The sequence below is a fragment of the Rhinopithecus roxellana genome, chromosome 13 (assembly GCF_007565055.1).
Source record: "Rhinopithecus roxellana isolate Shanxi Qingling chromosome 13, ASM756505v1, whole genome shotgun sequence".
In the NCBI taxonomy this organism is placed as follows: domain Eukaryota; kingdom Metazoa; phylum Chordata; class Mammalia; order Primates; family Cercopithecidae; genus Rhinopithecus; species Rhinopithecus roxellana.
Window position 1 is genome coordinate 108,392,435 of NC_044561.1, and position 13,199 is coordinate 108,405,633.

At 46.1% G+C, this 13,199-nt stretch overlaps 1 protein-coding gene across 3 annotated transcripts in view; it reads left to right on the plus strand.

The window, feature by feature from the left end:
- The window catches only part of CNBD2 (cyclic nucleotide binding domain containing 2), a 65,683-nt gene extending 58,226 nt beyond the window's left edge, over window positions 1-7,457 (plus strand). For all 3 annotated transcript variants that reach the window (XM_010386565.2, XM_010386566.2, XM_010386567.2), the window contains one exon: window positions 7,115-7,457. In XM_010386565.2, the coding sequence (XP_010384867.2) occupies window positions 7,115-7,433 (319 nt within the window). In that variant the 3' untranslated portion in view covers window positions 7,434-7,457. The remainder of the gene's footprint in view (window positions 1-7,114) is intronic.
- The last annotated feature ends 5,742 nt before the right edge of the window (window positions 7,458-13,199 follow it).

Below are 13,199 nucleotides of genomic sequence, written 5' to 3' on the forward strand. Positions count from 1 at the left end.
ATTCTACTAAAAACACAAAATTAGCCAGGCGCAGTGGCACATGCCTGTAATCCCAACTACTCAGGAGGCTGAGGTAGGAGAATTGCCTGAACCTGGGAGACAGAGGTTGCAGTGAGCTGAGATGGCACCACTGCACTTCAGCCTGGGTGACAGAGTGAAACTCTGTGTTAAAAAATAATAAGGCTGGGCGCGGTGGCTCACGCCTGTAATCCCAGCACTTTGGGAGGCTTAGGTGGGTGGATCACCTGAGGTCAGGAGTTTGAGACCAGCCTGGCAAACATGGTGAAACCCTGTCTCTACTAAAAATGCAAAAATTAGCTGGGCGTGGTGGCAGGCACCTGTAATCCCAGCTACTCCGAAGGCTGAGGCAGGAGAGTCACTCGAACCCAGAAGGCAGAGGTTGTAGTGAGCCGAGATGGCACCATTGCACTCCAGCCCAGGCAATAAGAGCAAAACTCTGTCTCAAAAAATAAAAATATAAAAATAATAAAAATAATAATAATAAGGCCGGGAGGAGTGGCTCATGCCTGTAATCCCAGCACTTTGGGAGGCCGAGGCAAGTGGATCACCTGAGGTCAGGAGTTTGAGACCAGACTGGCCAACATGGTGAAACCCTGCCTCTACTAAAAATACAAAAAGTAGCCGGGCATGGTAGTGGGCCCCTGTAATCCCAGCTACTCAGGAGGCTGAGGCAGGAGAATCACTTGAACCCGGGAGGCAGAGGTTGAAGTGAGCCAAGATTATGCCATTGTACTCCAGCCTGGGTGACAGAGCGAGATTCCATTCAATAATAATAATAATAATAGGCTGGGCATGGTGGCTCACGCCTGTAATCCCAGCACTTTGGGAGGCCGAGGCAGGTGGATCACCTGAGGTCAGGAGTTTAAGACCAGCTGGCCAACATGGTGAAACCCCGTCTCTACTAAATGTACAAAAAATTAGCCGGGTGTGGTGGTGGCCATCTTTAATCCCAGCTACTCAGGAGGCTGAGGCAGGAGAATCACTCGAACCTGGGAGGCAAAGGTTGCAGTGAGCCAAGGTTGCGCCATTGCACTCCAGCCTGGGCAACAAGGGCGAAACTCTGTCTCAAACAAACAAAAATAATAATAGTAAATAAATAAAGTAAGAGGTTCATAGCAGCCGTATTCATAATAGAAAAACAATGACAACAACATTCATGTGTGCCACACTAAAGGGATAGTTTACAAAATTGTGGTATTTTCTCTTGATAGAACATAATTGTTTTATCTAAAAAATGGTAAGCTTAATGGCTCTGTAACAGCAGGGTAAAATGGGTGATATAATGATACTGGAAAAGGGCAGTACAGAATTGTACAGGTGCCATGACTATGCCTTTGTCAAACACTTACCCGAGAGAAACCTAGAAGGAAATAAGCGAAAATGACAATGCCTGTGGTAAGAGTCGTTTTCTCCGGGAGGTGAGACTAAAGGAACTTTCTGGTTATATATTCCTCTCATATTTGTTCTTGCAATGCATATATATTGCTTTTATTTTATTTTATTATTATTATTATTATTATTATTATTATTATTATTATTTTATTTTTTATTTTTTTTGAGACGGAGTCTCGCTCTGTCGCCCAGGCTGGAGTGCAGTGGCCGGATCTCAGCTCACTGCAAGCTCCGCCTCCCGGGTTTACGTCATTCTCCTGCCTCAGCCTCCCGAGTAGCTGGGACTACAGGCGCCCGCCACCTCGCCCAGCTAGCTTTTTGTATTTTTTAGTAGAGACGGGGTTTCACCGTGTTAACCAGGATGGCCTCGATCTCCTGACCTCGTGATCCGCCCGTCTCGGCCTCCCAAAGTGCTGGGATTACAGGCTTGAGCCACCGCGCCCGGCCATATTTTTATTATTTTTTTTGAGACAGGTTCTCACTCTGTTCCCCAGGCTGGAGTGCAGTGGCACAATCATGGCTCACTGTAGCCTTGACCTCCTGGGCTCAAATGATCCTCCCAGCTCAGTCTCCCGAGTAGCTGGAACTATAGACATGTACTACAATGCTCAGCTAATTGAAAATTTTTTTGTAGAGATGGAAGTCTCACTATGTTGCCCAAGCTGGTCTTGAACTCCTGGACTTAAATAGTCCTCCTGCTTGGTCTTCCAAAGTGCTGAGATTTACTTTTATAATTATTAAAAATAAGTATGTATCTTGAAAGATTAGATACATTTTTTCTTTTTACTTTTTCATAGTGTCCAAATTTTCTAGAGTGAATGTTAATGCTTTTATAATGAGAACAAATAGCTTTATTTAAATGTAAAAATTAATTTATTGCCCAGACCAGTGGTCTCAAAACTATTTTCATCTCACGTTGGTATTACAAAAAGTGTTCAAGCATGTGCTCCCTGGTATGTATATGTAATATAAATAACATCTGTTGATTTGTTTTTATTATATCCACATATAGTATTACTGTACCAATATATATTATAAGCATATGAAAATCGATCTTTTAAAAGAATAAGAGAAAGATAAATATAAATGAAATCTTACTATTCACATACTCTAGTGGATCTTGTACATCTCCCTGGGTGACATGTCTCTCCACCCCAACTTTGTTTCCTGTGTGTGTGTGAGAGACGGGGTCTCACTCTGTCATCCAGGCTGGCATGCTGTGGCTCAATCTCAACTCACTGCAACCTCCACCTCCCGGGCTCAAGTGATCCTCCCACCTCAGCCTTCCCACTAGCTGGGACAACAGGCAGGCGCCACCATGCCTAGCTAATTTTTTTGTATTTTTTGGTAGAGGCAGGGTTTTGCCATGTTGCCCAGGCTGGTCTCAAACTCCTGAGCTCAAAGGATCCACCCACCTTGGCCTCCCAAAGTGCTGGAATTGCATGAGCCACCGTGCCTGGCCTCCACCCTCACTTCGGGACCACCAAGCTAGATTCCTGCAAGAGTCTTATCACGGGTTCCTCCCTTTAGTCTCTTCCCTGCCGGATTCTTTCTGCACACTGTGTTCTTGTTAAAACCCTAATCTAGTTGTGTTAAACTCCTGCTTGAAACCTCTCAATGGTATCTCACTGCCTATAGGATAAAGTCCAAACTCAGTGCTACCGCAATGACCCACCGCAATCTGACCCCCTGCTCAAGCCCCCGCAGCATCTCCTGCCACCTCCAACTCACTCCAGCAACCCAGGCAGGTTGCCTGCTATATGCTGCACATACCTTGCCTTTGCCAATGCTGGCCCTTTTGCCTGAAATGCTGACCCCAGTCCTGCCTTCATCCTTTGTGTGATAAATTCCTGCTCATTCTGTAAGATTCATCTTCTGCAGCAAACCTCCTCAGACTAACCCGTTTGGGATAAGTACCCCCTTTCTGCACACTCATAATATTCTCTACGCAGCTCTGTCATTGACCATGTTGTGTTGACATATAGTTACCTGTTTGCACAGCTCTTTCCCTTCCACCTGATCAAGTGCTTCAGGAAGGCAGGGCTGTGCTGTATCCGCCTTTGGTCTCTAGCACCTGTACGGTGCCCAGAATGCAGAAGGTACTTAATAAATGTTGACTAAATGTGAATGGGCCATACTCATTGCAGAAAATTGAAAAACACTGAACAGCGAAAAAGACAAAACCCAAAACATTTGCAATCCTCCAGCAATCCCAGTTCACATCTTCTGTGTTTCCTTTTAATGTTTTTTTCACTTCATGGATATGTGCCAAATACGCATTTATCATCGTGCTCCATTTTCATAATGGAGCTCATACTTCTTACACAATTTTGCATCCTCTCTCTTTTCTTTACTTGCGGTAATATTGTGATCAGACACGGTTTTGGCAGCAGGTGTAGGAAACGAGTGATTCCAATGATAGAGAAAGGGGGTATGAAGGCAGACAGAGCTGCAGGTGATTCCAGCCCTGGCCAGTAAGCACACAAAAGGCTCTGACGTGAGATCTTCAAGACCTTGAGCAATGTGAGGTCTTCATCACCTTCTCTAGGCTTCCAACTCCAATCAGCAGAACGAGAAAATTAGAGTAGATCAGTAGTTTTTAAAGTATGGAACATATTCCACAGGAGGGTTACAGGATGATTTTAGGTGGCTCACAGATTGACATTTTTAGTTTTAACAGTTATGTATTAATTTGTGTGAATTAGAAAAAGCAACATGACTAGCTTACTAACCATGTGATCTGACAGATCTTGTTGCTTAAGACAAAGTTAAAGTAAATATTTAAGTAAAAGAAACTGAACAGATTGAAGGAAAATCATTAGTATTTTTTTTTTTTTTAGACAGAGTCTTGCTTTGTTGCCCAGGCTGGAGTGCAGTGGCATGATCTCGGCTCACTGCAACCTCCGCCTCCTGGGTTCAAGTGATTCTCCTGCCTCAGTCTCCCAAGTAGCTGGGATTACAGGCGCTGCCACTACACCTGGCTAATTTTAGTAGAGACGAGGTTTCACCATGTTGGCCAGGTTGGTCTCGAACTCCCAACTTGAGGTGATCTGCCCGCCTCAGCCTCACCTGGGATTACAGGTGTGAGCCACCGCACCCAGCCTGGAAAATCATTAGTAAATTTAAAGAGCAGATGATATGTAAATAAGGCCAACACTGGGGCAGTCTTGTGAGAAAAACAAGCTGAGAAATACTGGTGGTTCCTTCTGGTTCAAGGATGCCACACTTCTCTGATTCCTGGGTACTACCAATATAGGAAATAGCCATTTAGACTTGCCACTCAAAAAAGGGTTTAAGCAGCCTTAGCTCATTGCATAATGCCTGGCATGTGATGGGGATTGGTTAATATCTGTTGAATGGAAATTCAGAAAAGGTTTACATAGACTTGTGGGTGGTGGGGGGGGGGCAGATGGAACATTCAGCATCCGCCCTGCTCAGTCAGCATTTGCGACCCTCATCTAGAATGCTGACTTACAGAATTCTGTCTTATTCATTAATTGTTGAACTCATGCCTTTCTAGACTGCTAAAACAGGCAGAAAACATATCCATTATCTAGCTCAGATCCCTCATGTTTTAACCAAAGACTCTGAGGTCCTGAAGATCATAGAGCCAGTGGCAGAGGTACCTGTCCTGTGAATAGTGCAGGCTGGATATCCTGAAAATCACCCCTACAGAGCACAGCGGGGCCCATGCGGGGTAGAATGCATGGCTGCGTACACAAGAAAGTCAGGAAATCTCCCAAGGCCAAAGTGAAGAGAATCACCCAAAACAGACTGATAGTATGAACTAATAATGCTGGGGATTGCCCAGGAGGGCTTAAGGGCGTCATGGGCTGATTTTTTTTTTTCTTTTTTTTTTTTTGAGGCAGAGTCTCACTCTATCACCCGAGCTGGAGTGCAATGGCGTGATCTCAGCTCACTGCAATGTCTGCCCACTGGGTTCAAGTGATTCTTGTGGCTCAGCCTCCTGAGTAGCTGGGATTACAGGTGTGTGCCACCACACCTGGCTAATTTTTATATTTTTAGTAGAGACAGGGGTCTCTACTAAATGTCAAGTAGAGACAAGCTGAATACTTCACTAACAAGTCAGAACATTCTTCCAGCCAGATTATATTGACAAAGATAAAGTCAACTTTGATCTGTAGAGATTGGCTTAAGAAAAAACCCAGAGGTCAGCATGGCTACAAGCTAGTCCTGTAGCATCAGCAATATGGCTGTAGAGACATCTTGGCCAGGCTGGTCTCGAACTCCTGATCTGAAGTGATCTGCCCGCCTGGCCTCCCAAAGTGCTGGGATTACAGGCGTGAGCCACTGCACCCGGCCATGGGTTGATTTTTTTAAGCCTGAAAGGACAGATGCAGCTTTCAGTTCAAGTGAGACAGGGGATTGGAACTGAGACCCCTGTGTGAAGCCGACGCTACCCTGTTCAGTGAAAAAGTAGACTAGAAATCAATGTGAACATCAACATCAGGAAGTGACATGGAGTCTTGTCTGTCTTAGCTTAGAATCTAGGTTTTTAAAAAAATTATCCCTTAAGAATTAGTCATCACATGCTAGCCCCCTCCTAGGTTTTGGTGAATTCCTTAGCCTCACCCCAATTTCTATGGTTGTGAAATGGGGTGATTGTGAAAATTAAATGAGTTCACAAATGTAAAGTGCTTGACACATGGTAAGTCCTAAGTCAGAGTGAGATGTTGTTGTTATTTATTGTGTAAGAAATTGGGAGTTAATGGAACTTTTCAACTGAGGACTACCCAGTAGTGTGCTCGGTGGATGTTTAACAACCAGCTCTCCAAGATGCAGGAAGAGGACCCTAGCTTGCAGTGTTTGCTGATTTCTGTGGTGTAAATACTCCCACCATGGCCAGTTTCAAACTACCAACCTGCTGCCACAAGCATGGAGTTGAGAAGAGGTGCACATGCCCAGCTTTCATGAGCAGGGGGAAGCTGGCTTTGCCATATTGCTGACGCTACAGGACTAGCTTGTAGCCATGCTGACCTCTGGGTTTTTTCTTAAGCCAACCTCTACGGATCAAAGTTGACTTTATCTTTGTCAATATAATCTGGCTGGAAGAATGTTCTGACTTGTTAGTGAAGTATTCAGCTTGTCTGCTCAGGTAAGAGAGTACAGGTGAGTTAATTGAAGTTTAACACCCCCTTGCCTTGATGTGGTCTCAGGAGGCTCCAGTCCTTCTTCCACCTTCCTCAGCCTCACTTGCTATGAGGGAAGGGGGCAGGGTGGAGCCAGAGCACCATGGCCAGTCCACGGCAGCCACCAATCTATTTCCTGTCTCTACAGACCTGCCTATTCTGGACATCTTACATAAACAGAATCATGCAATATGTATATATCACACTTTATCCATTTATCAATATAAAATGATTAATGAGCTATTTTACATTCTTTTGTTATTCTAAGTCTGTGAAATCTGGTGTGTATTTTATACTCACAGCACATCTCTATTTCAGACTGGCTGGATTTCAGGTACTCAGTAGCTACATGTGGCCCATTGCTACTACATGAGACAGCACAGGCCTAAGGGAAGAAAACTGTGGAAAGGGAAAGGGTGCAGAGGGAGAGTCTGGGAGGGTCAGAGAAGCAGGATGAAGCACCACATGCTTAGGGAGGGGAGAGTGGCAGGAGGCAAGGCTGGAGGAGCGGGACTGGCATGAGAACCTCGGCTTTTGTGCCTGCCCTTTAGTGATGAAGATATGTGCCAGAAGTTCCTCCAGGAGAACAGCTGGAATATCTTTCGGAAGGACCTGTTGCAGCTGCTTGTGGAGCCTCACCATAGTCCACCATTCCCTCCAATCCAGCCGAAGAAGAAAGATATCTACAACCCTAAGTCTGTGGTCCTGGATTTGTGCAGCATCAACAAGACGACTAAACCTCGTTATCCCATTTTTATGGCGCCCCAGAAATACCTCCCCCCATTGAGGATTGTCCAAGCCATCAAAGCACCTCGGTACAAAATCCAAGAACTCTTGCCTCAGTATAAGAGTGCAGGGGTCCTTATTTAGGACAAATAAAGGATGGTGGATTGGCTGCCGTGCTTTCTGAATGACCACCATGGGAGTTGTGGGACTTAGAGGAGGGGGCCCTGGAGGGCTGAGCTGTGGGTCCAGAGAGGTGTTTGGGGGACAGCAATGGGGGCACAGTCTCCCTTGACGCTCGAGGGCTGGGCTGAGTGAATGGATGGTCAGAGGCTGTGTGTGGATGGGTTAATCACTGTGCATGGTCTCAGGATAGGATGGTCTTATCTCATGAGCTGGATGTGGGGAAGGCTCAAATCAAAGTGGTCGAGACTAGGGTTGCGAATGCCTTCCAAGGTCAGACAGGTCATCTAAAGGAGCGCAGCAGCAGGGCTGGGAAGGCAACAGGGAATGGTGGAGATGCTGGGGCCCACTGTATGAATTCCCCATCCAGATGGCGCAGCTGTCCCTTAGCCCAGTCAGTTGCTGTCCTGCCAGAAAATAATTCAGGCCTCATATTGTCAGTCTGTAGATTCTTCAAGAGAATCAAGAAATTCAATATTTTAGATGATTCCTACCAGTTTTTAAACACAAGCAACTAATTCAGATTGTTTTCAAATAGTGTCAAACAAAACACATACGGGCCCACAGGTGGTGGGCTGGGTCCCTGTCAGAGACAGAAGCGAGGCCACGACTCGATGGGAGGAGGGTACAGGAGCCAGAGAGACGCTGATGGGACAGCATGACAGTGAGCAGCTGTGATAGAGGAGGTGGAGACAAGGAGGCTGCAGAGTCGGAACTAAAGAGGGCTCCTCACTCTCTCTGCTGGGTCCTTAATCTGGAGCTACCCATCACTGATCTGGGCCTAGAACTCAGGGTTCCTGTCTCCAGCAGCCTCAGCACCACAGACCAAGCTCCAGATACCTGTTTCCCTTCGAGAGCCCCATAGGTTAGCTTGAGAGCACTGAGGAGCCTGACGGAGGCCATGGCGGCACAGGAGCCTGCCCACTTCCAAGTCACCCGCCCTGTCCCTGGCAAGGCATAGACTCTGAGGAATGCCTGGGTGTCAAGCTGGGCACCAGGAGCTCTGGCAGTCCCAGGTGTGCTTCTGTCTCACTGGACCCTCTTGAGCACTTTGATTCCGTTATCTATACCTCCGTTTCCCCAGTGGTGAAATGAGTAAGTTGGATAAGATCAATGGCTTTCATGAATGGGGGTGAGTCTAGTTTGAAAAGCATATTCAACATTACAGTTTTGTTTGTTTAATTTATTTTTTATTTTTGAGACAGGATCTTGCTCTGTTGCCCAGGCTGGAGTACGGTGGCACGATCATAGCGCACTGCAGCCTCGAACTCTTGGGCTCAAGCAATCCTCCTGCCTTAGCCTCCAAAGTAGCTGGGTGTACAGGTGTGCACCACCACATAGGGCTAATTAAAAATTTTTTTTGTAGGTACAGGGTCTTACTGTATTGCTCAGGCTGGTCTCAAACTCCCGACCTAAAGGAATCCTCTCACCTTGGCCTCCCAAAGTGCTGAGATTATGGGTATGAGCCTGATACGGTTTGGCTGTGTCCCCACCCAAAGTCTTATCTTGAATTGTAATAATCCCCATGTGTGAAGGGCAGGACCAGGTGGAGATAATTGAATCATGGGGGCAGTTTCCCCTATACTGTTCTCATGATAGTGAATGAGTTCTCGTGAGATCTGATGGTTTTGTAAGGGGCTTTCCCCTTCACGCACTCTCATTCTCTCTCCTGCTGCCATGTGAAGAAGGATGTGTTTGCTTCCCCTTCTGCCGTGATTCTAAGTTTCCTGAGGCCTCCCCAGCCATGCGAAACTGTGAGTCAATTAAACCTCTTTTCTTTATAAACTACCCAGTCTCAGGTATGTCTTTATTAGCAATGTGAGGACAAGCTCATACAGAGCCACTACACTGGAACTCTGTTGAGTTTAAAAGAAAACTGTTTTCATGTTGCATACCAGAAAAGAAGCATGAAATTTTTCTCTCTGAAGGGGGTGTGGACATAAAGGGTAAAGAAGCAGTGGACTTACAGATCTTCACTTCGCTGATAGCTCCAGAGGCAAGGAGTCAGGGATGTCTGCAGCAGTCCTGGAAAGGTCAACTGTGACCTACAAGAACAAGGGGTCGCTGTTCTGGGACAAAGTAAGTAGGGGTGTCTGATCATATTTAGGTATCTTTTTGCATTTAGGGCTGTGGCTCCAAGATGATTGGTGTGGGCTTCTTATTCATCCATTTGAAATTTATTTATTTATTTATTTTTGGAGAGACTCTTGCTTTGTCGCCCGGGCTGCAGTGCAGTGATGCAATCTCAGCTCACTGCAACCTTCCAGATTCAAGCGATTCTCGTGTCTCAGCCTCCCGAGTAGGTAGGACTACAGGTGTGTGACACCATGCCTGGCTACACACCTGGCTAATTTTTTGTATTTTTAGTAGATATGGAGTTTTGTTGTGTTGCCCAGGCTTGTCTCAAACTCCTGACCTCAGGCAATCCACCTGTCTTGGTACTTCCAAAGTGCTAGGATTACAGGCATGAGCCACCATGCCCGGCCTTGAAATTTATTTATTGAGCACTGCAGAGAATCAAAGGGAGGATAAGATGCATTTTCTGTTGCCTTTTATTTTTTAGGCTAGGGGTCACCAAACTCCTTTTAAATTTTATGTTTTTAAATTTATTTTTGAGACAGGGTCACTCTCTGTCACCCAGGCTAGAGTGCAATGGCATGATCATAGCTCACTACAGCCTCAAACTCCTGGGCTCAAGCGATCATCCTGCTTCAGCCTCTCAAGTAGCTGGGATTACAGGTACGCACTACCATGCCTGACTAATTTTTTTTTTCTTTTTTTTTTTTGTAGAGACAGTCTCGCTGTGCTGTCCAGATTGGTATCAAACTCCTGGCCTCAAGTGATCCTCCTGCCTCAGCCTCCCAAAATGCCAGGATTACAGGTGTGAACCACTATGCCCAGCCCAAACACTTTATGTAAGGGGTCACATGTTGAGCACTTATTACGTGGCAGTCACCTTGCTGAGCATCTGACTGTGGAGTTCAGTGACCTGTTGAGTCCTGCAGCTCTGCCACTTAATGGCTGTTGAGGATTAAGAGAGGTGGTATGTGTATAACAAGGTGGAAGATTTTTTTCACCAAGATCTCTGGATCCTGCTTCCTGGGAAATAAGAAAATGCTTCCAGAATAACAGGCAGAACATGTTTTCTAGGGCAGTAATGGGTGAGAAAATAGCCTGGAAGAGCAACTGAGGGTGAGGGTACTGAGAAGGGAGAGAGACTCTGGGCTGGGCTTCAGGAGGTCTTGAGGGGAGCTGAGGAAGAGCAGAGTTCCTGCAGCCACTATTGACAAAAGAACTTGAGAAGGAGAAATGTCTGAAGAGGACTTCAAGGAGTTCTCTGTGCTTTTCTGTGCATTGAGAATGTGTCCCTCTTTGGCATTTGTTTGAGAAACCAAGTGAACATTTGAATAGAATTATAGAATTAGGCAGTACTGCTATATCTTTGAATCCAGTAACCAAGCAGGGAGTTGGCAGCAAGAGGTGCTTGTTATATTTAGTGTTTGGTGTGAAGTCCCCGGCACAGTAAGTGCTCAGCACTTGCTAAGTGTTATTCACGTCTTTTGGACCAAGGTCAATTTGATCATCTAGAAACTCTCTTCCCCTTCAGTGGAATAGGAAACTAAGACTTTGGAAGGCTGAGCCCTCATAATCAGTGATAAAGGCCATCACTGAGTGGATTGGGGTAGGAGGAGCCCAGCGCCCACACTCTTCTCTAGGTGAAGGAGCTCACAGGAACATGAACGGACAGCCTCTCAGGGGAGAGTGGAGACAGGGCAGCAAACCATACCAAGCACTGTGTGCGGAGGGTACTGTTTGGAAAAAGAATGAGTGGGACAGTCTGGGGAAGGTAGGGCGGGGGGAGTGGGACTTGTGTGTAAGCACCGCCTAGCTTCCAGGCTGTGAGCTGCAGAATGAGCGCTGGTTCTCAAGGCTCCTTTCACCCAGCACACACACACACACACACACACACACACACACACACACATATATATACATACATACACATGTACACACACCATATACACATACATACATACACATACATACACATACACACATATACATAAATACACGTATACACACACATACACATGCATATATATATACATACACAAGCAACAACATGGGATCAGATTCAGGCAGGAGACTGGGTGTGGTGGCTCACGCCTATAATCCTAGCACTTTGGGAGCCTGAGGCAGGAGTTCAAGACCAGCCTGGGAAACATAGTGAGACCCTGTCTCTACAAAAAATACAAAAATTAGCCAGCCATGGTGGTGCATGCCTGTAGTCCAAGCTACTTAAGAGGGCTGAGGTAGGAGGATTACTTGAGCCTAAGAGGTTAAGGCTGCAGTGAGCCATGATCATGCCACTGCTACACTCCAGCCTGGGTGACAGAGTGAAACTCTCTCTCAAAAAAAGAAAAAAAGAAAGAAAGAAAAAAGGAAAAGAATCAGGCAGGGGAAGACATGACACGGCATTTACCTGGGAGAGGAGTTCATTCAGAAGGAGTAAATACGATACCCCCTGGTACAAGTGTTTGGAACAAATTACATTTTCAGTGCTCCAGAGGTCCTCACTGCCACCTAGGCACAGATCCAAGGGTCCTGGAAGCCCAGGGTGATCTGCCATGCCTAAGAAGCCAGGGAGAAGGCCCAGGCTCAAGTATGGAGTACCCAGTGTGTGCCAGGCATTATATGAGGCACTCTACAGAAGCCATCACTTACTCTGAAACTATTTCCTGGCAGCTAACTGGATGGCAGCATCCATTTGATAGTTGAGGAGCCTGAGGCCCCGAAGGCAAAGCTCACTCAGCTACTAGGTGGTGGTTCCAGAAAATCCAGGAAAATCACAGCCCAGCACCCTCCTAGTTAATCAGCATTGAAGTGTGTGGATAGTTACCCTGCCATTACTCATCTATCCCAAATGAGCCACCTATTTTCAAAAAAGGAAGTCTGTACGCACAGCCATGAAACTGTGCTGCGGAGAATATAATTGCCCTCTGGAATTATTTTCCATATGTAAATAAGCATAGTCATACTTGGAGAGGCACGCCCAGGCTGCTCGAGCCAAAAATATAGCCCCTAGTGCTAAAAGCTTCCACTGTTTGGGGGAAAAATTTTAAAAACCCACTTGAAAAATAAATACAGGACACATTACAGTGTTTGTTACAGGTAGTGTTTAAGGTCCCATCCTGGGGTTGGAAGAAAGGCATTGTTCAAATTTTCTATTCTGGTGGGGCGCGGTGGCTCACGCCTGTAATCCCAGCACTTTGGGAGGCTGAGGCGGGCGGATCACAAGGTCAGGAGTGCGAGACCAGCCTGGCCAACATGGTGAAACCCCATCTCTACTAAAAATACAAAAAAAAATTAGCTGGGTGTGGTGGTGGACACCTGTAATCCCAGCTACTCACGGGGGCTGAGGCAGGAGAATCGCTTGAACCCAGGAGGCGGAGGTTGCAGTGAGCCAAGATTGCGCCACTGCACTCCAGCCTGGACGACGAGCAAGACTGTCTAAAAAAAAAAAAAAAAAATTCTATTCCTTTCATATAACTCCTAGGAAAATCTTACAGTTAAGGGATGAAATGGGTCACTTTGCTCATCTGCAAGGCTACGTCATAGTGAAATACTTTCAGGGCAGTACACATACAGGTCATTTTACCGTGATGCCTTTCTACTGCTGGGGGATTTAGGAGGCTTAACTGCAAGGGTGCTGAGTTGCCGAATTTGTAA